Source organism: Poromitra crassiceps, assembly GCF_964638095.1.
Source record: "Poromitra crassiceps genome assembly, chromosome: 1".
NCBI classification, from domain to species: Eukaryota; Metazoa; Chordata; class Actinopteri; order Beryciformes; family Melamphaidae; genus Poromitra; species Poromitra crassiceps.
Window position 1 is genome coordinate 46,193,510 of NC_139623.1, and position 27,861 is coordinate 46,221,370.

Consider the following 27,861-nt stretch of genomic DNA (forward strand, 5'->3'; position numbering starts at 1 on the left):
GGAGGTGAGGATGGACTCAACGATGGAGGTGTAGAAGTGCACCATCGTGGCCTTTGGCACTTTGAATTTCTTCAGCTGCCGCACAAAGTACATCCTCTGCTGTGCCTTCTTGGTGATAGCTCTGATGTTCAGCTCCCATTTTAGGTCATGGCTGATGATCGTCCCCAGGAAGCGGAAGGACTCCACAGTGTTGATTGGGGAGTCACCGAGGGTGATGGGGGAAGGTGGGGCTTTGTTCCTCCTGTAATCCACATTCATCTCCAGTGTTTTTTGAGCATTTAACACCAGGTTGTTTTGACTGCACCAAGTCACCAGATGGTCAACTTCCTGTCTGTATTCCAACTCATCTCCGTCTGTGATGAGCCCGATGAGAGTGGTAATGTCCGCGAACTTCAGGAGCTTGACAGACTGGTGACTGGAAGTGCAGCTGTTGGTGTATAGCAGTGGTTCTCAAACTTTTTCTGTCATGCCCCACTTTGGAGGAGGAAAAATGTTCATGCCCCAAGATCATGACCATTCCTTTCTATTTTCTTTCAGTAATGTTGTCCAAATAAAAAACAACTTCCATTTCAACTTTATACAAAATTTTGTGACTGCTACATCTGTGCTTTTTTAAATAATAAATTAAAATCAAACAGAAATTGCAATTGCAATCACTTTGTTATAAGAATATCAATAAAGTTCTATCTGTGCAAAAAATAACAAATATTTGGCAATCAGCCGAGCAGCATTTTGGTAAACAAACCGCGTCACTGGATGGCAACGGCAATGGAACCCGTCCCTATGGAGCCCAAGTGGCGCGAGGCGTGAGTGGCTGACTCTAGCCGGCTAACTCTGTTTACATTTAAAAAGCTGTGACAGTTCACACAACTTTAACACGACATGCATATATTATACATCAAACTCTTGAGCTAATTCTGCTCTCACTCAGAATGTCAAAATATAAGCGATGTGATGTATAGTTTTTGAGATATTAACGTTTATTTGGCACAACTCATACTATTAACTGCCGCAGGGTTCCGCATTTCTGGGTGGCAAGTGACGTCACGCCGATTCATCCTATTATCACTCTAGTGGCTCTAATGAACCTGTTTTGCACTGCACATATTTCCATCCATGCGAAGTCACTAGAGAAGCGGGGTTCATTTATTGCTCGCCGGGAAAGAAGTCTGACGTCAAAATGGTCAAAACATTGGGTCCGCGCTGCATTTGTGCATTTCCCCCTGCGCCCCACACTTTGAGAAACACTGGGGTATAGGGAGAAGAAGTATGGAGAGGACACCTCCCTACAGCGGCGCTGCTGCTGATAGACCGAAAGTCAGTTATGTGCTTACCCAGCCTCACGTGCTGCTTCCTGTCAGTCAGGAAGTCTGTGGTCCATCCAGGGCCGTAGCCAGGTGGGGGGGGGGGGGGGGGAGTGTGGACGATTCCAAGGGCCCTTGACTGACAGGGGCCCCAAATGGCCAACATTTTTCCGCCCTTCGGACGGCGGCATCCGTGGGCCCGATGTGATATCCTTTCATGGGGCCAAAAATCCCTGGCTACGGCCCTGGGTCCATCTGCAGATGGGGTCGGGCACGCCCAGCTGGGAGTTTCTCCTGTAGCAGCAGGGCTGGGATGATCGTGTCACAGGCAGAGCTGAAATCCATGAATAGGATCCTGGCATAGGTTCCTGCAGTGTCCAGGTGTGTGAGGATGTGGTGGAGAGCCATGTTTATTGCATCATCTACAGACCTGTTGGTTCTGTAGGTGAACCGTAGGGGGTCCAGGAGTGGGTCTGTGATGGATTTGAGGTAGGACCGGACAAGGCGCTCAAAGGACTTCATGACCACAGAGGTCAGGGCGAGGGGTCTGTAGTTTTTAAGTGCCGAGGGCCTTGCCTTTTTTGGGAGGAGGATTATGGTTGATGTTTTGAAGCATGTTGGCAGGCGCGGACTGCATAACGGGCACGTCGGGCAAATGCCCGGTGGCCTGGCCTGGAAAAAAAAAAAAAAAAAAAAATTGGTGCCCGCAGTCAGGCCACTCACTGAACAGCAGGCCAGGCGCCGCCTACTGGTTTACTAGTGGTTTTATTACTTTATTAGTTAGTCTGAAGTAATAATTACACTTCAGGGTTAAAGTGGGTGCATCTCATTGTAAAATTGGATTTGGCCCAAATTGGGCTTCAAACGGCCCAAATTGGGCTTCAAACGGCTCAAATCTGGTTTCAAACGGCCCAAATTGGGCTTCAAACGGCCCAAATTGGGCTTCAAACGGCCCAAATGGGGCTTCAAACGACCCAAATTGGGCTTCAAACGGCCCAAGTGGGGCTTCAAACGGCCCAAATGGGGCTTCAAACGGCCCTAATTTTTCGCGCGTCGGCCCGTATCGGCCTGGCCTGCTTGGTATCTAATGCCCGGCCTGAATTATGATCCCAGTCCGCCCCTGCATGTTGGTACGTGGCAGGTCTCCAGTGAGGAATTGAAAATGTCTGTGAAATGCTTAAAATGTAAAATGTAGTTCCACAGTTCAAACTCCAACAGGTTTCTAGTCGATTTGAAGTTGTCAGGAAACAAGAGCTGTAAACTGTCATTGGCTGGGTTTCCCAAAAGCTTCTTTGCGCTAAGAAGCTAATTCAACCCTTCTTAAGGCCCCCTTAAGAAGCAAACGCGTTTCCCAATTGCTTCTTTACGAAGGCATGCGTTTCCCAAAAGCTTCTTAGCGCTAAGAAGCTTCTTTGACCCTTCTTAAGGCTCCCGTAAGAAGCCAACGAAGCCAACGCGTTTCCCGATTGCTTCTTAGCCTAAAATTATCTTCCAATTATCCTCCGTTAAGAAGGCTGCGTTTCCCAAAAGCTTCTTAGCGCTAAGATGATCTTTCGTTAAGAAGGTTTTGTAAGAAGGGTCTGGAGCCTTCTTAACACCTTCTTAATGACAAAACACTGGCAGATCCAGCCGCATCAGGCAAAAGGAGATACTTGTGTCCACTGTTCCTCTTGTGTTTTTCCCTTTTTCCTTTCTTTCATGCACCCTTTAGTGTTTAAAATTGGGGAACACTTGAAAATCTCCCCTGTATGTATGGTTACTTGTGTTTTAAATGTTTTACCGTAGACTATATTTCTCTAATCAGAATGGATTCCTTTTATAATGTTGTGGATTTATATAGCACCTTTCACAGAACCCAAGGTCGCTTAAATTCTGTAGTGTCTCTCTGTTTTGTTGTATGCTGTGTATATAAAGCAATTTGAACTGCAGTCCATGTCTGAAATAAATAATGTTTAATAAAGTTTAACATGACCATGATTAGGTGTTAACAGTGTTTCTCAACCACTGAGTCGTGGCCCACTGCTGGGCTCAGAGTGCCATCAAGTGAGCCGCTCCAGTTAAGATGCTTCTTAAGAGCCTTCTATTTTTTTTATTTTTCTCGACTGTTAAGAAGGCGTTTGGGAAACACTTCTTTGGAGCCTTCTTAACTCCTTAAGAAGCTTCTTAACTCCTTAAGAAGCTTCTTAACTCTTAAGAAGCTTCTTTGTTGGGAAACTCAGCCATTGTCTCCCCAGGCCACTTTCAGATCTCTTTCCCATCTGTATCTGTTGTTTATCCAAATCTGTTTTACTTGTAATTGGAGATATTAATTAACCCCAACTGATTTCTCCAATCTCTGATCAAATGAATCCAATCCCTGTCAATGCACATTCTTTCCTTCTCAATGTTAAAGTGACAAAAGACCCCAGAACAAAACCTATTAGAAGTGTCTTCAGAAATAATTTCCTTACTGCATGTGTTAAAGATACTGAGATTACCAAGTCTGAGTAAAGTGTAAATAAGGAGTACCGGTATCTTAGATTAGAATTACTAATGTGCGAGATGTATGCACAGAAAATGTGGGTATCATAAAGAATATCATCATTGAGGACACACTATCATCTATCTGTCTATCTATCATTATTCCAACATTCCCCACAATAAATAGCACTTTGTTGAGTAGTTCATGAATGCTAAACTCATAATTAGAATAAATCCAACATGGCTTGAAGGCACCATTAGCACAGTTATTCTGTCCAATACATTTTCATATTGTCTAAAGTGAGTGCCACAAACATGTATGAATCTGGTTCACAGTGTTATTAAAAGTAGTACAGATGCTCAAAGCCACAACATTTATATGGTTTTACAGTAATTTGTGCATGATATTATAGCCAGTGTGGCGAGGAAAGTCCTCTTAAACCAGGGGGTGTCAAACATACGGTCCAGGGGCCAGAACCGGCCTGCCAGAGGGTCCAATCCGGCCCAAAGGTTTACTTTGCAAAGTATGAAAATTGCACTGAGAAGTCCTTCAATCCAATGTGATGCACCTGTGACGGCAAAGTGGCACCAGGTTTCAGGAGCAAGTTCAATATTAAGAAGCCTATTCATACTTTCTGAATTCATCACTAAATGGTCAACTATTTTCAATTATAGAGAATTGCACAGTTACCGTCAACTGTAATGCAGTTACAGAGTAGATTTGACAATTTGTTTGATAGGCCTATGGTAGCTGAGGTAACCCTACATGAAAATGTAACGTGGCCAACTTTTACACGTTAAAAAATGCTTAAAAGGGTCCTTAATAAAATGTTGCCCGACAACGCCACCTAGGGTTGCAGCAGAGCCTAGGACTCTAGTTCTAAAAGATTAAAAGCTGCACAGGTTCGTTTAAAATCAGGAGTAAGCAGAGTTCAAAACTACAACCAAGGTAAAAAGCGAATAACAATGTTTATTTATAAAAATAGGTGACCCAGCCCAGCCCAAGTCCACTGACTGAAGATCCAGGTCCACTTGTCTCAGTCCTCCCGCTTGCTCTCCGGTATCCTTTAAAGACCAAACACAGCGTCAGCCACCACTGCCACTCAAGTTAACTTTAAGGCAAATATCCACTGCAAAACATCCACTGCAAATTAATAGCCACTCTGAAAAGGGCTTAACTAAAACTAAAAGGGCCCATTAAGATCAAAACTATAAATAAAAATGTCCCAGATAAAACACTAAAAACAGGTCTAAAATATGGCCATCTTTTATAAAATGCTGGACAGGAGGAAAGGAGCAAGGGGTTAGAGAGGGGCACGTCGCAACGCCACCCCTCTGCTGTGGTCCAATGGCTTCCCCCATGGGCGATTATACGTTGGTGCACTGGCTGCACGTGCAACCCCTAGTGGCCAGATGATGTTTTTTTTTTGTTTTTGTTTTTTATACAGGGGGAGTCTCACTGAGAGCAATGCTCTCTTTTTCAGGAGTGCCCTGTCCACATTCACACACACATTCATACCTGGAAGCTGACCAGTACAACCACAGTCTGATCTGTTGGCGACTGAGCAGCTCCACTGGAGCGGTTGGGGTTAAGGGCCTTGCTCAAGGGCACCTCAGTGGTGGTAATGAGGGAGGGGCAAGTGCTGCCTTTTCACTTTCCCCACCCAGATTTATCCTACCGGTCCCGGGGATTGAACCGCACAAGCTCGCTTCTCTAACCGTTGGGCCACCACTGCCACATAAACAATTTAAACCAAATCTAATCGAATATAATATATATATCATGTGTTGTAGATATCTATATGTCGTTGCATTCGACATTATTCAATGCAATTTCTCGATTTGTGTTTCTGAAGAAAATAAATCTGTACTTGACCTCTCAACTCAGCTCACGTGATGCGCGCTGGTCGTGGTACTATGTGCTACTACGTGCTTGCATCAGACGTCAGCGACAGCGTGTCAACAAAGGAAACATACCGAGACAGATATTTAACATGGCTAAAAGGGTGAACCAAACTCTTGACCGATTTTTCTCTAAGAGAACTAGGACTGATACAGAGAAACATGACTGCAACAATAACACCATGCCGGTCACCTCAGCAGCAGCCGGTGGCAGCAGCAACAACGTTCTCAGTTCGGATGACGAAGAAGAGGGGGGAAGCGGCGGTGGACCACCGGTGACAGTGACAACCACGTAGGCTGCGCCTGTCACAATGTGGCAATTTGAAAGCTCCACCTCTGCTTAGATTGAACTGTCATTTCTCCAGACAGTAGTGTGTGAACAGATCGAGACATCACCTGACTGCAGCTTGGGTAAAGTTGCATCTACTGTAGGTGTCATTCAGCATATTGTGATATGTTGTTGGAGAATGTGTTGTCATATCCTACTATAGCATTCAGTGTCTCCTATACAGTTATCTATTTGTGGAGGTACACCACAATAGATTTTGAGCACCACAAATAGATTTTGACTGCCACATATTAATTTAAAGTAGTTGACTGCAAACACCTGCTTTAGGAGTCCACTAGATGGTGCTCTGAGGCCCACCAGTGGGCCACGGTTCAGTGGTTGAGAAACACTATCATGCAGATAGAATAGGCTATATAAGGAGACAATTATTTTTTCATCACTGTAAAGCCACAGCATAGTGAAGAGGATATTAATGTGATGTGTGTAGTTCTTCATATCTACTAGCCTCTTCATTTTGCTCTCAGAGTGCCCCAGATTAATGATTACAAAATGTATTATTATTATTACAAGATTATTAAAGATTACAAAATTTATTTATCCCCCCTACCGGAGTAATATTGACTTCTGGGTGGTGCAACCCATAGACATATATGTGCCCCTGTTTGGAAGGTATAATCGCCTATGGCTTCCCCCTTGCTTTCACGGATGAGACGCTTGCTTCTCCAACGCAGCTCGCCGAATCACAGGCCTCGTCCGGATAGGTGCCGTGTTGGCTCTCCACTCTCCTGGGTCTGTCCTGGTGTAGTCTGGGCACCTTCCACCCCGCTTTTTGTCATGGGGGCGTAAACCCCGGACCCAGAATTAACACCGGATGGCAATGTGCCTAACAACGTCTTTGTTGCCGTTAGCTTGACGCGGTGATGTTACCTAAACTAGAGTCTGATCAAAACAAAGCTAGCGTTACATAAAACAAAACGTTTATGCAATATGGCATCTCCGCCACCACCGCCTGACACACCGGTCAAAACGGTGAAAGAGGATTCTGATACTTGGGTCAAATTGTCAAGTTAACGTGAAAGTTGACGAGCTAGAAACGCTGCCATCCGGTCTAGGGCGGGCTCTAGGCGGGAACCAGTAGGGTGACAAAATCAATTGTGGGCGGGAGCCAGGCTCTTTCTCGCCGAGAAGAGCCTGGTGACGCGAGGTTAGTCCTGGTGCGCTGTGCGGCCTCCTCGCTGCATCGGCCGTCTCCCTTCGTCTCTCGTTGGCTCGGTTCGTTCTCTGAACAGTCCTGGAGGAGGAACGGCAACATGGAGGAGACTGGGGAGCCCCACCCCGCCCACGGCTCCCAGTTCCAGGTGGAACGGCTTCCGGGCCTTCCCCCTCTCTCCTTCTCCCCCATGAATCCACCACGGTGCACCCATAGGTACGCCTGGAGAGAGGGGCTCGGCGGCCATCCCAGACGAAGCCGCTCACACCTGCATCTCACCCAAGCCGCGGGCAGGGCTACACACGGCTCCCCATCTCAGCCGCTCCTCCTCTGGACTCCTGCTGTCAGCACGGCATCTCCATTCCCCTCTGGTCTCCGCCATTGTCTGCGGCTCATGCTGCTTATATCCCTTCACCTGTGCTGCCTGCACAGGTGCACTTTCAGGGACAGTCAGACAGCAGTTCCCAGTAAAACAGAACAGATAAAAGCAATATAAAACTGGCCCCATCACAAAAACATGTTCTTAAAATGTAACATTAGTTATCTGTAATTCTTTACACTAAAATAAACAGGAACATTTTGAGGTGTTGTTATTTAGCTATAGGTTATTATGCCTGGCCCACTTGAAAGCAAATTGGGTCGCATGTGGCCCGTGAAGTAAAATGAGTTTGACAACTGTACTACAACACCCTTTACTTCACACTGAAAGCTATTTAGATATTTTAAAGGTAGCCTACTATGTGAAGCACTGTAACATTGACAAATCATTATCACTTTAGTTTTGAGCCATTATGACTGTAAACAAACAAGACCATCGGCAGGAAGATTGGCTGCCTCTTCTGGCCTCTACTTTACATTTTACATTGTGTGAGTGACACCGGTCGGTCTTTATAATTAAACCAAGGTATCATAGTCAACTTGACAATAATCATATTTCAAAATGATACACATTCCACCTTCAAAACTTCACCAATGGGTTGTTTCCACATAAAACACAATGCTTCCTGTTCTATAACCTCATTGCTTGTAACTTTTTTTTTAATCATAGTGTTCCTGTGAGACTGAAGCAAACCTGTAAGTGGCAAATTGCCAGTTGCTACTATAGCAAAAATCCAATAAAACGCCACGTTAACGTGGCTGCGTTTCGATCTGCTAGTATAGACCAAATCACCGTGACGTCACCATGTAAACAAATTTACTTCCGGGTACCACTTGGGGAAGGCGGCAGGTTTAAATGTGCGTGTTGTCAAATAAATGCTGTCAAACCCTCTCGTTGTTTTCGGCCGACTACTTTCAATTTAAATGGTTAAACGGTTGGTAAACATGCTTGTCCGACGTATCTAGCCTTTCTTCTGTGTTTGTTTTATGTAGTGTTAGCTAGCTAATAATGTTTGTTTGTCTGTCAAACTCGCTGTTTTTTTGCAGACTCGTAACCTCGCGTCACCAGGCTCTTCTCGGCGAGAGCAGACTCGTTAACGTTACAGACAGAGCTACCGACGCCACGTTAATTTAATTTAGCGTCAAGTCTACTCTGGTCTGGTCCAACAGGTAAATAAGCTAGTCTGGTCTCCACTAACGTTAGTGAAAGTGTTGTTATGAATGATATTAAACAACAACACAACACGGACGAACCATTTTTGTCTTCTTTGTCTGTTTTTGTCTTCAACACGTCAGTTTGTGCCGTTCACCGCCATTATAATGTGTGGACCCAGGGGTACCCGGAAGTAAATGTAAACATCCCGCTGATTTGGTCTATAGTTCCCCTTCAAAGTGGACTGCAGGGCATCCAGCCATGTTAAGTAATATGGCTGAATACCCTGTGCACCCTGTGCACTTCGCTGGGAACTACTAGCAGATCGGAACGCGAGTTCCTACTCGCAAACTTGGATATGGTTTCTCAACATATTTTTGATACATTTTTCTTTTCTGTTTAACAATAGTAAGCTTTCAGACCAATCAGCATACCAATACAATAGTTGGTTAAACCCATAGCCTACAACTAAACGTTAATGTTGTTATTAGCTTTTAGCAGCTAACGGCTATGCATCCATGGTTTTGCGACTTGAAGCCTGATAGCTCGAACGCATGTAGGTCGGAGATGACGTGTTTTCCACTTGCCACTTGCCAGCTCCTACCATAACCGAATGCAGCATTCATATAGGCTATTTGGATTTGGATAATGGAGATTCAGGAGAGAAACCCATCCAAGTTGTCACTGTCATTTCTCCAAGTTCAAGTTCAAGTAGTTTATTGTCATATGTAGTGTAGCGATCCTGGGTCGCTAAGGATAAGAGCAAGCACGTGAGCCTAAGCTAAAGGGATTGTCCCTTTAGCTTGATGGTTAACGTGTTGGGCTTGTAAGCTGGAGACCTGGGTTCGCGCACAGGCCTCGCCTGTGCCGTTACAGTATAATACAATGTATAATACAATGAAATTCTTTATGCTCTGAGCAACCCTCAGCCTTACATACACAAGGACATGGTCAAAAAGACCAACAGAAAAAGGGTGTAGACCTACATAACTATGTAGGCTACACGTGATACAGACATGTCTGTACACAGTGTGTGTAGACATAACACAAACCACGATACAGTACAATACAATAATGGTGCACAACAAAGTGACAGTGCGTTGCAGTGTGTGTGAGTCAACTGTTCAGCAGCCTGACTGCCTGGGGGAAAAAGCTGTTACTGAGACGGGTGGTGTGTGATTTGATGCTCCGGTAGCGTTTTTTGGAAGGGAGGAGTGAGAACAGGGTATGAGCGGGGTGGCTGGTGTCTTTGATAATGTTTTTGGCTTTCATTTTACAGCGAGTGGTGAAGATGTTATGGAGGTTTGGTAGATCTGTGCCAATGATTTTAGCTGCTGTCTTCACAGTCCTCTGCAGCAGTCTGCAGTCCTGGGCGGTCAGGTTGCCGTACCACACTGTGATACACCCTGTCAGAACACTTTCTATGGTACAGCGATAGAAATTCACAAGGCCTTTGGTGCTCAAGCCAAATTTCTTGAGGCGCCTCAGAAAGTACAGTCGCTGCTGTGCCTTCTTGAGGATGCACTTGGTGTTGAGAGACCATGTGAGTGTGTTTGTGATGTGTGTGCCCAGGAATTTAAAGCTGTCGACTATGTCGACAGTTGACCCGTTGATGGAAATGGGTGAATGACTTTGGACTTTCTAAAGTCAACAATGATTTCTTTGGTCTTATTGGTGTTTAGAGAGAGGTTGTTGTTTTGGCACCATAGGGTTAGATCTTCTATTTCTCTCCTATAGGCCCTCTCATCACCGTCGGTTATTAATCCGATCACTGTGGTGTCATCCGCAAATTTTATGATGATGTTATTTCCAAATCTGGCGACACAGTCGAAGGTAAACAGTTGAGGCTTGTTCACTGGTACTGAAATGGGTCCGTGTATGGGGCCTATATTTGTGTTTTAAATTCGTAGTCGCATAAGGAGAATGACAGTGATTGACACTGAAGAAAAGAAATTAGCAAATGTCCTTTATTTACAAAAAAAGAAAAATGTTTGTATGAGCAATGATTTACCAAACTAACCTGAATATAAAATGAGGCAGGAAACTGGATGGAAACATGTGAGGACTATAATGGCTCATTTCCACCACATTTTACAGCCCTGCACAGCGCGTCACCACTCGGCTCTACTTGTTTCAACTCGATGGACGTTTTGCTTCCACCGCTGGTCATCTGCCCCCGCCCACACCTGGTCGTCATAGCGACCGCATATCTGCCCTCCGCCCATATTCCGAAGTAGGCTATAACATAACGTTACAATTAAATCCAAAATGTTTATGAAATACTGCCTCTAAATGACCTACACTACAGTGTACATGGGCAAATGTGACAATCGGCCAGGAGAATGGATATCACTTTGTTGTTAGTCAAAACTCACATGCGCTGCGCGAGGGACGAGGGACGGGGGTTGCGCTAGAGTGAAGCCTGTACCCCGGCGGCCTCACCAGGCAAGACCGCGGCTTCACCCGAGCCCCGCCTGCGGCCTAGCGGAGCCGACGCAGCACTCAACTACAAGCGCTTCATGAGCAGCGGACTTTTGGACAATTGAAACCACCGCCATGATTTTATTTCACCAGAGGCGAAGGCAGCAACACAAAAGACTGATGGAAAAGCATAACAGATAAGAAGAGAAGGTAAACACCACTAAACTGGTATGCAGCACTGCATTGACAGTCAGTAGGATAGACAGAGTAAACACGATTCTGCCTGGCCAATCAGTCGTCTACAATGTTTTCACATCACCGTATGAACCCGGGTTCACAGAATAGAACCTCGACGAGGCAGGTACTAAAAGTAGCACGACTCGACCCCAATACAACCCGGGCTGTCCCCGTTTTTGATCGGTGGAATGAGACAAATAAGCGAGACGAGCTGGGCGGGACTATAACAGTACTAGGCTACTTAGATTCCCTCCCCCTTTCTTTTAAAAGGATACAATGCAGTTTGCAGTTAATAATAACTGAGTGGTATGGATTTGGTAGCCTACAGTATGTCCAATATTTATATTTATACTGTGATAAGTTAATCTAACAGTCTAACACCTAAATGGTCTCATATGTGCTTAATCAAGCTCTGTATGACTTATTTATCAGTCCCACTGAAGAATACCTTGGCATTATTTTGCCTTTTTTTTCATATTGTGTGGGATACAGCCTGCAGATAGGCCTACTCTAAAGTGAAAAGAAGGGATTCCACACACTTAAATCTATCCAGTAGTTCACTTTAATACTGAGCTTTCGGTCTATGAGACCTTCATCAGAGCATAGGCCTACATGTAGGCTATTTGCAGATACTCTAAAAAGGCAAGCTACCCCCTTCATTTGGAGACAGTTCAGTAGCCTACCCATTGCTTTCCAGGCAAGGAGCCGTTGCTCGACTGTGTCAAGTTCCCTGCAGGGGAAGGTAAATAAACAATAACATTCAAAACACCAAATATTCCCTTCTGTTGCATAAGAAGAGAGTCTGGCAAGCGAGACTACATAAGAATAAACAATAAAAATAGATACAATGAATTTAATACATTTGATTCTCCTCAACTCAACCATCTGTGAGAAGACAAAATAATTTGTGAATTATTAATCTATAAATATGTAGGTAGGCCTAAACAATTATTCAAAAAATAATTGGACAGAACCCTACTACAGTTTTTGTATTTGTCTTTAGTTTTATTAGAGTGGTAGTCGACAGTATAATATTTGTGAATGATTAAATGTATTATTTCGTGGGTAATTCTAAAATGACGTCATTCTCACTATTTTGATCCGTGACGTAATTCACACAGACTTGAGTAATCGATCCCAGATCACAGGCAGGGAGCAGCAATGTTTTCATGCCTGACGTTGCGCTAGTGACTGCTATGGCGCCCGTTATGTCGCTGGTTAAGGAGGGGGCATCTTAGCACCGTGTTTTTATTCGCTTTGGTGACAATTAAACTGTGCGTTTGGCTTATCCTGGTTTCAATTGAACTTCATTTCACTCTGAACCGGCCATGACCGTGGAGCAGAATGTCCTCCAGCAGCATTCTCAGAAGGTACGCTTAGAGAAGCTAACTTGGATGCTTGCTAACTTTAGCCTAATTGGCTAGCTAGCTAAGTTTTCGGACTCAAACTACTTGCAGTCAATTCGGCTAGCCAGCTACCTAGCTCGTTACGTTTACAGTTACAGTTGTTTCATAAAGGTAACAGGCTAGCTGAAGGCACTATTTGCCAATCACAAGTAACATTAGCGTTAGCTAGCGTAGTTAAGTTAATTCGGCCTAACTTAACGTGAAGCGTTACTCATGTTTTGCTAGCTGCTGAACGTTAGCTTGCATTTGCTAACTTGAGTAACTACGTAACGCCAAGTTAAACATTTGCGCTATTAATGTTGGCTGTTTTGTAACGTTAACAAGTTATGATGCGCATGTTAAAGACGAGCTTCAGGCTGCGCTTGTTAACGTTATCGAATGTTACCTTAGCTAACTGTGTCGTCAATTGAAATAACTAAACAAGGCCGAGAGTGACACTGACAGATTCGTTTGTTATCAACTATTGTTTAGCTAGTCAATCTGGTTACTTTCACAGGACGCTGTTAAAGACGGCGCATGATCTATTTTCCCATCTACGTTAAGGACGTTAGCTAATGTTAGGTTTAAAGGCGTAGCACTTGGTGGTTTCTGTTCGTAAATGTTTGTTAGCTTACTCATAAGTCATAACATGATATCTTTGTTTACAAGTCGTGGCCAGCGGTGACGTTGGAGTGTGATGGGACTGCGCTGCTAGCTAGCATGCCAAGTGTTTTAACATCTGCAAGGCAATGCATGCTATTTTTGAAAGATTGCCAATAGTTGTGGACTTGGACCAAAGGCAGATCACCAGATACAGTTGACCGTACTGACATTTTAGCAAAGTGCATTCGTGGTTTGATTCCTTTGCTATTACTCGTGAAATGTATCCATTGACCATCATGGTCAACATAGCATTAGCCCGTGGTTGGTGATGTAAGGACTTGACTGATGTTAAATCTGGATCCAACCTCAACATTTTTTGCAGAAATGTCTGCAGGTCGCAATTAAAAAATATATTTATGTTCAAATTATATTCACTTACTATCATGCTTTTACTGCCCTGCGCAGATTCCAGTAGCACTATGTCTATTTTGTATAGGCCTAAGTTAGTGTAGAAAGCAAATGCTGATATAACGCTACAGGCCTGGAAAAAAATATTGGCCACTACATTGAATTGATTATTTTCTGGGCTGATGTTCAGAAGGCAGGAATATGGGCCAAAATAACTAATTTGAGTCCAGACTTAAACATGACCCAAACCAAAAAAAGCAGCAGTGTTACACAAACCTGATTAATATGCAGTATGCCCTGTGATTGGTTTGAATGAAGGCGTGATTATTGCCACATTAATGTTGAAACAGACTTACTAAAAATAGAAGGATGCAAATCATGCATAATTACTGCCCGCTATTAGTGACCCACATCAGAGGACTCAAAGCTTGTTTGTGGCAGAGCAACTGATACAACTTCATCATTAGTAATATTTTAGTGAAATAACGGACACATCTTCAGCAGTCCTTCAACTTCAGATTACTTCATTTTAGGCTGTATCTTGTAATACGTGCTGATTAATCAGGAATGTTTGAGGTCAGGACATTGTTGTCTCTATGGCTCATTTAATATTAACAGTAGTTCTGATTTCATCAAACATTTAGTGAAGGGGGAGGAGGAGAGGCATGGAGAGTCATGACTGTTATCAACAGAATGAGAAGGGTCCAGGGCTTATTTATTTCAGTATTGTACCTTGTCAGTGAACAGTAATGCCTTCTTATTTTGAAACACAAAAGAATGGATCTTAAAATGTGCCCTTCAATTTTATTTCTTATTGACATAGAATCATATTTTAGGCAATTGAGATCAAAAGGAGCCACCCACACCATAGAACCCAGCCATGGGTTAGTTTTAATTCGGTATGGAGCTACCGTTATTGTTTATCTGTAGGGGTGCACAGATCGATCGAGACGCAATCTGTATCGGCCGATTTTGACCTCAAATATGCGATCGGCTGATTGCAGATATTACTTTATTGTCGCCGATTGCATAGCCGATCATGCTGCACGTGAGAAACATGAGGCAGCCCATTTTCATGTCTTCAATGTCTATCGTTTAACTTTCATATTGTGCTCTAACGTTTATCATTGTGTTGCAAAGCACACGCTTTGCTTTCGTCAGTGTACTCACTCCACACACCACACCAGACTGTCAACTAGGGATGTTCATCAATTATCGAAAATCGATAATTGATCGTTAAGGATTGGAATCGATCCTGTGGCATTTGGATCGATTTTGTTATTATTAAAAAAAAAAAAAAAAAAAAAAATTGGACTAGGTTTGGGTGGAATTAGTTCCTCCTCGCCCCACTCCATTGCACAGCCGACTAACGTGAGGTGGAGCTTCATATAGTCTCTAGTTTTCTGGCTGGGCACGGGCCTTTGTGCCAACAAAACTGTTTTAAACATGGGGAATTCACACCGGCATGCGCCGGGGACAGCAGAGTGTTGGAGAGGAGACACATTGAAATAAAGAGTTCATTGAGGAGAACACGTTGTCTTTCGTATTTTCTGCCATAGGCATTCATTTTGTAAAAAAATAAATAAAAGAAATATAAGTATTAATATGATCGATAATCGATAATTGATCGTTAATTTTCACCGATTATCGATTTTGGAAAATTTTCAAAATGAACATCCCTACTGTCAACACACCCCTTGCGTCTTTGAATCACACAAATCAGCTGGTGATTAGAGCAGACTCAGCAGAGAGAATTTACCTCTAGTCCTCCCGCCTACCGAGGCATTTGCATGCTGTTACGTCTGTGTTTGATCCATATTTGCGTAAATTGCGTGTATCCTCGTAACGTTAATAGCTCTGGTTAGCTTTAGCCGCTTTAGCTTATAAATCGATAAAATAGTTTCCTTGTTCCAAGTTATTTTTCTTGTGTAACAGGGAAATCCCGGAATGGAGTATTTTTGTTGAGTGAACTGAACTGCATTGAACTGGTAACATGGAAATCCCAAAGTGGAATATTTTTGTTCCTTTATAAACTGAACTGAGGGAACTGAACTGAACTATAAAGAACATTCTTCTAGCCATTTAGTTCAACACAGTCTTGTGCTCCAATTGTCTCACACACAAATGATCATGTTGGCAGTTTCCTTTAGCCTACACAATATAAAATATTGATGTAGAAAAAAAGAAATACCAACAGAAGAATATTGCAGGAGACTTTGGCAAAAAGTTTGGGGGAGCTACCCGCACGTTTAGCTGTGTTGCTCATCCCTGAATGCACGATCCTTACAAGTTGTACCCCGTTGTAAAGGTGACTAATCAGGCTTTCCAATGATATAAAATACAATACCAATTGGTATTATTAAAGGGGAGAAATAATTGACCGAAATAACGTTACCAAACTTTTTTTGAGGAGTTTATATATCGGTAATCGGTGATCAGTCGATGATCGGTTGGGCAGATATTTCCAATAGGCAATCGGTCATCGGTGGCAAAAAACGTGATCGGAGTACCCCTATTTATCTGTGTAAGAATCAGAAACTGATTCAAGCTTGTTATGCCTCCCCCGGCGATAGCCGGTTTGTGAATTTGGAAAATAAATTCAAGGCCTTAAAAGTTTGTGAAAATAGATATGCGTCCTTGAAAGTGCTTGAATTTAGGGTAGCACAGAGCCAGGCGGCTGAAGCAATAGGCTCTCACTACCAGCAATATTGAAAGGCGCAAAACAAATAACGTTAACGTTACAGATTTGACTTTGGCTCAGTTTTGACTTAACATTACGTTAAGGAGAGATAGAAACACAGCAGCAGCAGCCTATGTAATGGAGCGACTTCATGGAAACAGGCGAGTTGAATTCACAGTTGAAGATTTGTAACAATTGTGCAATTACTCACATTGGGTGGAAAACAGGAAAGAACGTGTGAAGTTTCTTCTTTGTCTTAACATTTTCACAACAACACAACCGACTTCTGCTTATCCTCCCCTACCCCTCCTCTCCGCTCTATCGCTTCTCTGAACTGAGGACAGGGTACGCTTGTTTAATGCCGCCCGCGTGTCCCCCGTGCGTCACGGTTGAGTGGAGTTGGCATTTTTTATTATTAAATCGGTCCGATGTAGAAGCGTCAGAGGTCGATGGATCATTTGCCAATGTGTGATTTTAGTGGATTGCTATCTACCTCTATGGTCCCTATCGTTGCATCGGCGCTGTTTCTAGGCCGAGCGCCTGGTGCAGCTCAAATCAGTGGGCGTGGACCAGCGCACTTGATATCGTCGTGCTGGCGCTAGACGCAGCCTCAACCATTACAACCACGCCTTTTAAGCGTAAAATTATGCACCGTCATGCTCATTGGATAACTGCAATAAACGAATCGCACGCTTGCCTTTTTAGCTCCAATTCCAGTGATCCCGCAAAACCAGACGAAAGCCAAACGCTCTGCCCCCCCCCCCCCCCTCCCTTCATCCAGTCTGTCTGTCTGCATTATAGGCTATTATTCCATATTATTATGCTTCTCAAACCAATCTAACTGCAGTTTCAATACTGCAAGCATGTAAATACGCTACACTATAGCAAGATCAAAGTGAAAATAATGTTCTAAACGCATCAGCTAGAAAAATATAGCCTATTAGATTGGTGAAAGTTTGTCCAGAAAGATATCATTTTCTCTCGCCTGCTGCAGGAAGGATGATGCACATAAATATAGCCTACATTATGTAAAGTCATTGCATAAATGTGTTTTTATTGTAAAACTAAATGTGGAGTAGGGCCAAGTTATTGGAGCGGACATCACAGTATAGCAGATGACAGTAGAAGCTTCCGAAGCGCGTTCCGCTGTCACTTATCTAAATCACGTTAAATCGACAAGGGATATTTATAGCCCCAGTAGGACATATATGTTTCAAATAGGGTGGTGTTTTCATTTCGATGTTTTATTTGGTCCAATATTGAAATGTTCTACAATTGGAGGTTGTCTTACCATTACACATTATTTAGATCCTCCCTTAATATAGGTTTTCGGCTCATTTGGTTGCTATTTAGTCGCGAAATGGAGAAACACAATGCATCTTGGGACATTCACATTGCAGTGAAGTTACAGCTTATTTTTTCTATGGGACTCTGAGCGAGGGAGTCAGAGACAGTCGGTATTGTGCCTGTCAGACTGAGGAGAGAGGGAGAGAGGTGACACAGAGAAGGGTGAAAGAGGAGAGAGCCAGAGGGGAGCGCTCCGTGCAACTGCCCCACTGAATAGGCCTGCTTTTCAAAGGCGCAAGGCGCTAAATTAACGCCAGGTCGAAAGATAGCAGTACGCCGGTATTTAGCGCCGACACGCCCACTTTGGCCCATTCTGGGACTGCGCCACGCCCATTCGGCCTAAAGCGCATTTGGCAGCCTAAAGCCATATTGATATCGTCCCAAAACAGGCGCAAGGCACGTTTTTTTGCGTTTAAGGCCCGTTTTAGCGCCGAAGGCTTGTGGGAGAATAGGGCCCTGTGTGTTCTATTTTTACTGTTATGCGCATTGTATATGTAGTATCTTGCTAATAGTAAGTATAATTTTTTGTCATGTATCTTGATTGTTTAGACCAGGGGTGGGCAACTATTTTTCATGGGGGGCCACATGAGAAACCCAGATTGTTGCCGGGGGCCGAACAAATATTGTCATGCCATAACCCATGGATGGGCAACTTTGATGATAGAGAGGGCCACAAAAAAATGTCCTCGCTACCAGTTTTTGCTGAGGGCTGAACGGCGCCAGCGCGAAAAATGTTGGGCATTTGAAGCCAGGTTTAGAGGAATAACTCATTTTAAATTAACAGTTGTGATGTCATTATTCAGTCTTAACCACCAATATTTGATCCTTTTCTCACTCACTCCTATGTCACCACCTGCTCTCCCTGCAGGGCTTGAAATTAACTTTTTTCACCACCTGCCATTATGGCTGCTAGATTTTAAAGTTACCAGCCAATTCGAATTTCCACTAGCCGAAATGTTTTTCTTGAAATAAACCAGAGTGTTTTAAGCATTTAAGTATCAGTAAGTGGCCTGGGATTCTCAAAGCCTGTGTTGAGGGTCACACAAGAACAAAAATGCACTCTTGAAGCTAAATAAATCCAAAACCATCAAGTTAATTATTTAAATTTCTACTTCAATGTAGAACAGTCATTTCTTACACATGAGATTACTTTTAGCCTTTTAGTCATAAATATTATTGAAAGATATTCCATATTCCAGACTGAAATGCTATAACAGAAGAGTATTGGCCAGAATGACATGAACATTTGGACACTTATTCAGCGGGTATCTTGCATGTTGCGTTCAGGTGCACTGTAATTTTTTTTTTGTTGCAATTCCATCGCGGGCGGCACAGGGGGCGCCCGCGGGCCGCATGTTGCCCATGTATGGTTTAGACAATAGGATTTTCCTTTAATTGCTGTATTTGATATGTACTGTGTGTGCACAGGACTCTGTGTGCCCAGGGACTACAGATGCAAATTAGCTTTTAGCTATCTCTGGTGCAATATATTTATTGTGTACTGTCCCTGCTTCAATAAACGATAAAGATAAAGATAAAGATGGGGGTCGGCCCATCGACGATGGTCGATGCCATCATCCATCGTGCCAACCCTAGTTCAGATATTAATGTTTTTTTGTGGCTCACCTGAGGAAGATGTTTGTAAAACAGTGTTTATTTGTTTATTAATACGGATCCCCATTAGCTGACGCCTAAACGATAGCTATACATGACATAACAGAGACATTGCAATAGAATACACTAAACCCATGTATTACATGAGATAAAATACACAAATAGAATATAATAAAATGCATGTATCACAAAAACATGTATCACATAAGAAACAGCGAGATGAAAACGAGACAAAAGCTAATTAGAAGAACCAGATGATTGGTAACCCTACACAAGCAAAGTGGGTGGGCCTCCCCAGGGGGCTCAAACAGTTTGAGGGGAGGCTCGGGGAGTGATTTATTTTAGTTATTTCAGTTATAGTTATCTATAGTATAGATAACTATAACCGGGGTGGTGCATGGGGGAACAGGCACTGCACTAGTAGTATAGAATCTATACTACTAGTGCAGTGCCTGTTCCCCCATGCACCACCCCGGAACAGGCACTGCACTAGTAGTATAGATTCTATACTACGCGGACCACGACATTCCGAACCGTGTGCCGAACCATGGGGGCTGATCCGTACGGGTCACGGATTATCCGTGATCCGTGCCAGCCCTACTACTCAGAGGAAAAACATTACACCAATCCACCAGATGGTGGCGCTATAACAGCCAATTTCAAGTTTTTTTGGTCCATAACTTCTGAACCACGAGTCGTAGAATCAAAATTCCACATCTACTGGTTTCCCTGGAGCATCATGCATCTAACCTACTAGGCCACGCCCATTTCCATCTGCCAGATTTTCCGCCATTTTGGATTTGCTCAAAAACCTCTTTTTGCAAACTCCCCCTAGACCATTTGGCCAAATCACCCCAAACTTTTTCTGGGTCATCTCTGGACTACTCTGATCTAAAGTTATCAAAATGATTTGGATATGTCAAACCGTTATGAAATGATAAATCTCTAAACTTTTAATCAAACACACCCTGACACTAAATTGCCCACAACTCATTAACCGCTCAATTACAACTACTGCTGCTACTACTGCTACCACTCCCACTACTACCAACACTACTGCTACTATTACTACTACTGCTACTACTACTGCTTGGAAACCGTCAGGGGACCCGATCTCAACCAAACTTTGTTTACTTGTGCACCTACCAACTCTGAATAAATGTGCACTATTTGGTATTTATTATGTCTCATATATCCCCCCGGTCACCGGATGATTGGACCCCGTCAATCGCCGCTTGCGGCTATATTTATTATTATTATTATTCATTGTTGCCCTATAGGCCTAGGTCACTTTAGCAGTGGGTTCCTTCCAAGCTAGCAGTGGTGTAAAGTAACAAAGTACAAATACTTCGTTACTGTACTTAACACATTCACTGCCAGACGTTTTTTTTTTTTACTGTAGTTAGCTTCTGCCAGAGGGTTTTTTTGAGGATTCTGGCTCATCTTTCAAGACCCGAGGATTCTTTTCTGCTAAGATTTTGTGAACACACAATATCTCAAAAGAACTAATAGAATGTGTGCTTTCTCTGTCTAAAAGAGTTAGTTTGTAGAGTTAGTAGTTATGTAAGCATTAGCAGTTGAATACAGCATGGTTTCAGCGTCAGAAAAATTATTCAGAGATAAACGGCTTTTTGTGAAATTCGATAGAACAGTCACTTTAACCATTCATTTTTGGCATCAGTAAGAGTCAGACATCTAAACAATAGTTTTGAACAGTAATTTCCTCCATAACAGCAGGAAACCCCCCTCTGCTTCCAACTCCTCCCTCCGTGTGTGTTCTCCTCCTGCCTCCCTGGCTCTCCAGCGGGCGTGTCACAACGAAGTTGCTGCTGCCTGGCTGCTGCCTGTTTGCGCGGCCGCTGTTTGAGGAAGTCTGGGTGGACTCGCTCGTTTCGTGGAGTTTTGGTTGAGAGCTTTGATGCGATTCTGGTCATATTTATGCTGCGTGTTTCAAAGTGTGCATCCAATCTATTCTTGGAACCCCCCACCGCTGTGCATCAGCGCGAAAGTGAAAGCGTTTTCGCCATCAATTTTACAGTATGAGAACGGCTTCCTCGCGCTTTTCCCTCCAGTTTTGGGTCGCCTCTTTCTACTGTGGAGAGACATGTCGACACTCAGTGGGTCGGTAAAATAGATTATACACATTCAATACCTCCAATTCTGGTGTAGGAGACGTAAAAGGGTTAGATCAACGTCCCACTGTCACAAAAAAATCGATTCTGAAACACGTCGTTGGCAGTCAACAGCTGGATTCTGAAAACGTGTTAACACGTCCTTGGCAGTGAACGTGTTAAGTATTTTTTTGAGTATCTGTACTTTACTTGAGTATTTATTTTTCTTTCAACTTACACTTATACTCCACTACATTTTTGTAATAAAATCTATACTTTTACTCCGATACATTTCCCAAAAGCATCTTCGTTACTCGTTACTATAAAATAAACACGGCTTGTGTTGTGCTGAATCAGTAGCCTGGCTAGCGAATCAGTGCTTCTGTGTTGCAAGTTGCGTTTGCCAATCGCTTACCGTCAGTGCTTCCCAAGTCTTTTCATCCATGTTACAAGTTCTCACAGGCTGAAATCTGACGGTTATTTACTTTAAATTGTCTTTACATTGTGTCCAATGGAACCAAAATGACGGAATATGCCACCAGAAAACAAGAAAACAGGCGTCTCTTGAGGTAAACTTCAAATTCGTCAAGCGTCCACGCAGCCAGAACGTAAAAGTATAGGTCTTCCGCTTAAGGATTTCAAAATAAAATCCCAAGTGCTTTATTTGTTTCTCCAAAGGTGAAAGAAGCATCTGAAAGTAAATCGTTATCTTTCCGTTGCTAGTCTGGTGTAACTGTCGCTATTTTGTCACAGCCCAATAATACTGTCGTGTTTCAGAAAGGTAACGTCAGTTTCAATTTCTATAGAGTGATTACATTGATTAACTGTTTATCTGGCCGTGACAATTGGGACTGCATTTGTATCTGAGAGGAACTAATCAACAATCTGCTAATATTATGACCATGTCCAATTGAAACTTAACATGTCACCAACGAGCCTGCAGATACTTTGGTTTCAACAAGAGAGCGACAATAACTCCTTCTGAGGCCATGAACACTGACGTCACGTGTTCAGCTTGTTATGCCACTTGTCTAGTTGGCAAACAAACATCAGCGGTTTCTTGTGGCAAGCAGCTGTGAGGTCTATGTTTGCCGTTTATTTGGACCACAGTTTGATTTTTGATCGAAAGTTTCTACATGTTATTTTGAATGCTTGGCATCGTAACTGATGTGCACCAGGTGCGATATCTCACTTTCCCCCTCTCCCAGCCAGCTGGCATTTCAATGGTTGAAAGCCCCATTCAGTAACTTTTGCAGGCGCCCTCTGCGTGCATTAGTATCGATAACGATATCGCCGTTCAAAGTCAACAAAACACAGCGCCAGAAAGCTCTATGTACATGTTGTGACATTGGGTACTCACCACGTGATGAAATAATAATCCATAGTTCCATGAAACATCATTTTCGTAGCAAATCCGAATCGAGTTACTTCCTTGTTTTCATGAACACAGCGCTTCCGCTGTACAGCGCATGCGCGCATGCTTTTCTTTTTTCTTTTTTCTTGCTACGGGACGTGGCAGACAAACTGCTTAGTCCCAGTGCTGGCCAATGGAGGGCGGTGTGGGATAAATAAAGACGAGGGTCTCCCTGTTACAAGTCAATCTACGATGTCCTGTGACTAAAAAGCTGATATATTACAGTAAAAAATGTCAAAAATCTTACTGATTGGGGCTTTGAATAAAGAGTGTATTATTCCGAATTACCATGCTGTGTTATTTTTTCAGTTTTGACAGCAAAATGATGTGACGGATAATGTACTACAGATACATGTTGTTGTTGTAGGTGTAGTTAGTACTGAAACAACTTGAGGTCGGAGGTGATGAAGGAAATCATTTTAACATCAGTGCATTTTCACATATTGTAGATCTGATCTTTATGAGTTGATCTGCTTCTGTTAGGGTGCCTTTGAATGAGTCCACTGTCCTACTCCTATCTGTTGTCCGCTGCACTTGTAAAAGCCGTGGTCTCTTCTCTTGTTACCTGTAAAAGATGCCTGCCTTGGTCGCTGACAGTAAGTGCACTCCCCCATCATTCACTGCAGCCATTGCAGGTTAAGTGTATGGTACGGCCATGCACCCCAGCTGCCTTTGACATAACCTGGTGCACTCATTAGCTAAAGACGGTGGCCTCCAGCATGGAGATCTTCCTTTCTTCTCTCCTGGCTCATTTGTTACAGCAAAGCCAAGCTTTTCCAAACCTGCCTTCTCTGCCTCTATGCTCCCCTCTGACGTTTCCTATGTCCCCTCTCTCCTCCCATAGCACCAGCAGACTCTAATAAACCAGTTGAGGGAGGTCACAGGCACCACAGACGTCCAGCTGCTCCAGCAGGCACTGCAGGTACACTACCCGGCCATACGCTAATATCAGAGCTGCCACACACATCCATTCAGACACTGTCTTATGCAAACTCACTTTCTCTCTTTTTAAAAGCTGTCTTGACTTATCTCACACATACACACACAGGTGTACATTATGTAGCAAATTATACATTTTTGCTACCTTTCTCTTGGACTTCAGAAGATACTAATTATAGACGTATATACACAATATATATATATATATATATATATATATATATATAGGTATATACCTATATATATATATAGGTATATATATATATGTGTATATATGTCTATAATTAGTACGGTACTTTCCAAAAAATTCTAATATCATGGAAATAACATGGATAACCGTGGACTTCAGCGGATTGTTAAGCAAAGATGATTCAAAAATTTGGCAGAGATTCAGAGGGAGTGGACTGAGGCTGGAGTCAGTCATAATAACTGAGAAGTAACTGCTGATTTTCTTCACACTATAATTTCTTGAAATACTGTTTTGGGGGTTTTCTGGAGCTGTAGGCCAAAATTATGAAAAATGAAACAAATAAAGGCTAGAAATATTTCACTTTGTGTGTAATTAATCTATAGACGGGTTTCTGGGCAACGTCATTTCATGAATGCGCGCGCATCACTGGGGGTAGAAAGCCGCTCCACACCATAGACTGTATGCTCCACACACTCGTTTGAGTTGACTGCCGCCTCGCCTGGAAAGCAGACGAGAGCAGCCGAGCGCAGTCAGGTGAGGCCGTCAACAAGTCGAACACGCTCACTGCTGCTTTTCGTCTTCTACAGTTTTGTTTAACAGCAGTTTGTAAACAAATTAAAACATGCATTAGGCCACCCACAGTCATTGCTCAAATGACCCAGCCCTTCAGATTACTTATTTTATTGTTAATGTAGGCATTACAGGTGGTGTTTATGTAAAATGTAGAGTGACAGCTTGGAATAGATATCAAATTGAAGTTTCTACACTTCACTGTGGGTTTGTGATGCACCTGTTATTATTTACCATTATTTTAGATTAGGGATCTAATCTTAAATCTGATCTAAAATCGATCATTGGTAACGTTAACGAGCAATCAATCGAGTAATTGTAATAAAAAATACAAAATTTTCCAAACCATACCAAATGCGTTTTTTCCTCAATAAAACCTTTATTTATACAGCAGCAACTTATTGTATATTTCTCACAGCATTGCATAGCATAGCCTACGCTATGAAACACATAAAAAAGTAGAGGCATAACTTTTAGACATGTCGACATTTGCCCAGAATCCCCGCCGTGGCTGCAGGGGCTCACTTACTGCACGCAGATTGTTTACTTTTTCTGCTGCAGGGCGTCGCAGCGCTTAAACGCTGATGCCGAGTTGCTCAGCTCCAGTCCAGGTGAGACTAGGATCCGAATGAACATTGTTCAAGTGATTGTTGTTGTACTTGCATCGCAACTCTTACTCTTCCTCGCTGATGGTGGGTTGCTCCAGGTTTGAGGAAGAGGAGCCAGCCAATTTATCCGAATGAACACTGTTCAAGTAGAGCATCTTATGACTTGTCTGAAAAGGGCTATAGTGATGTAGCTGAGTGTCCGGGTGCGCCTATTACTTACACTCTGTTAATAAAACAATAAACGAGAGTCAGGCTGTAACGTTATAACACGTTTCCACATTTCTTCTCAGACAGCTAGCGCCTAGCGTTAGCACACTAGTCAACACCGGCTCTCAACAACAAAGTCCCCCACTTCCTGTTCTACTGCAACTCTGAGGGGACATCCACAGAGCCTCGCATACACTCTAAACAGTCTGTTACAGTGATATCATTGCGCCCTCTGGAGGATCATTGAAAAATGATTTAAAAACACAGTTCTACTGACAGAATGCACGTTGCTTTTTGTTTTGTTTTGATCGAGTAATTTTTCACATGCTCCAGTAAATCCTTAATTAGCGAGTAATCAAGCTTCAATTAATTGGGTGCATCCCTATTTTAGATATATAAAAGGGGCAAGTGGGCAACTCTGCGTTCTCAAAATGACAGATATTGGGGGCTTGTTTCTGCTCAACGAATATTTTTTGAATCGGCCTGAAGGTGGCGCTATAATTAGAGGTTTTACCTTAAAGGCCATAACTTCCACACCGTTTGTCCGATTTTCAAGCATTCTTTTTCCACATGATCAGGTGAACCTGCTCTACAAATTTGCTATAAGGACGCTCAAGGTCCGTCTGGATAACTTGAGATATTTTGAAAAGTTTGGAAAACACATTTTTGACATCTCCTCCTAGACCGTTTCACCGATTTCCACCAAAATCGCCAGGAAGCATTTATGGAGCAAGCTCTACAATCCTGAATGTTGGATTTTTGAAATCTACTTTCGTTTCGGAGTTATTAATCGTTAAAGTTGTGAGAGGGCGTGGCCTCTCAGCTAAATTGTCATAACTTCATGACCGATTAACGAATCTTCACGAAACTTCCTGCCGATCTTCGGAGACCATCCCAGACCATGTGTGTCAAATTCTTTGCAATTCGACCAAAAGGGGGCGCCATAAACGCCAGAAATCAGCCAGAAACTCCGCACCTGTTTGTCCAATGATCGCGAAACTTGGCAGATATATCAAGGAGGCTGTCCTAGTCAAGATCAGAAGTTTTGTCATCATTTGTGAAAGTGGGCGGGGTCTATGGTGTAAGCATGTAATAGCGGTAAATCAAGTCCATTCGCATAATCGGTTGCAAAGTTCTCAGCCTCATCTGGAATGGCATTTCTGACATGCTATTTTGCAATTTGACCAAAAGGGGGCGCCGCAGATGTAAAAAGTGGGTGTGGCCTAACACAAAATATGCCGTAACTTCACACCCGTTTGTAACTCCCAGGCTGTTTCTCCAATTTTCAAGCAACGTTTTTCCACATGTTCACCTGAACGTGCTCTACAAATTTGCCTCAAGGACTATTAGGCATTCAATTTGTGCAAGGCTTGAACCTTTGCCATTGCCGCTTGCAGCTATATTTTAATCTGTTCTTACCCAAGCAGCACGGGACCACCCATAAGCACTGTGCAGAAAGACTAGCCGAGACTTGCATTAACACATTGAGTGCCACAGCGCTTCAGTAAAATTGTCTGCAGCCTGTGCTAGGGATGCACCGATCCACTTTTTTCACTTCCGATCCGATTCCGATACCTGAATTTGGATATCTGCCGATACCGATATTATGCCGATACCAATATTTTTCTTGAATATACAGTATAGGCTGTATAAGTTTTTTTTTTAAATATACCTTGCAAAAAGCAGACAAAATTAAGAAAATATACAAGGCAAAGAAGGATACTATTATACATTATTACACAAATTATGGCCAGCTGTGTGCTGGAATTGCAAATTTTTTTTTTTTTTTTTTTTTTTTTTCCCAATTCCGATCCGATCCGTGAATTAGTGCCATATCGGCACCCGATACCGATATTGGATCGGATCGGCCCCATCCCTAGCCTGTGCCAGATTCACTTCCATTCAGTTGAAAACAGCTATAGAATTTTTTCTATTATGGCTATATTGACGGGGCTGGACTTTAATGAAACATTGAACACTCCTGCTTCTTCCAAAGAAGAAATTTTGTTTCTAGACAGTTCCATTATGAAATGACAGCCTCTGAAAAAAGTGCACTTTCAAGGGTTTTCTGTCGTTTTTTTTAACTTTCCAAGATATAGTCACTTTTATGAATACCTTTTGCACTCTAATTTCGAGCACATTCACTGACTCTGGCTGGTGTTTTCTGATGTGGTGGCGTGGTGTGGTTTCTGTGCAGCCTGCGTGCCCCCCCCCCCCCCCCTCTCCACCTCTGAGCTGCGGGCTCCTCCCACACGCACAGAGTTTGTTTTCTCGACTCCGTTTTTGCCCCGGACGGATCCCAGCGCGCATCAAGGAAATGATGCGCGCTGGCAAACGCGACTGAACGAAAAGGCTTGGCCGTTCGGCTTCGGATGCTGGCTTTCTGGCAGGAAATCGTGTGGAGATAGATAGAAGCATAAGAGCTCAGTTG

At 43.1% G+C, this 27,861-nt stretch overlaps 1 protein-coding gene across 6 annotated transcripts in view; it reads left to right on the top strand.

Moving 5' to 3' along the window:
* The first annotated feature begins 12,563 nt into the window (after positions 1-12,563).
* The window catches only part of usp25 (ubiquitin specific peptidase 25), a 112,053-nt gene continuing 96,755 nt past the window's right edge, over positions 12,564-27,861 (top strand). For all 6 annotated transcript variants that reach the window (XM_083636056.1, XM_083636058.1, XM_083636059.1 and 3 more), the window contains exons 1-2: positions 12,564-12,724; positions 23,761-23,838. In XM_083636056.1, coding sequence (XP_083492182.1) covers positions 12,683-12,724; positions 23,761-23,838 — 120 coding nt within the window. In that variant the 5' untranslated portion in view covers positions 12,564-12,682. The remainder of the gene's footprint in view (positions 12,725-23,760; positions 23,839-27,861) is intronic.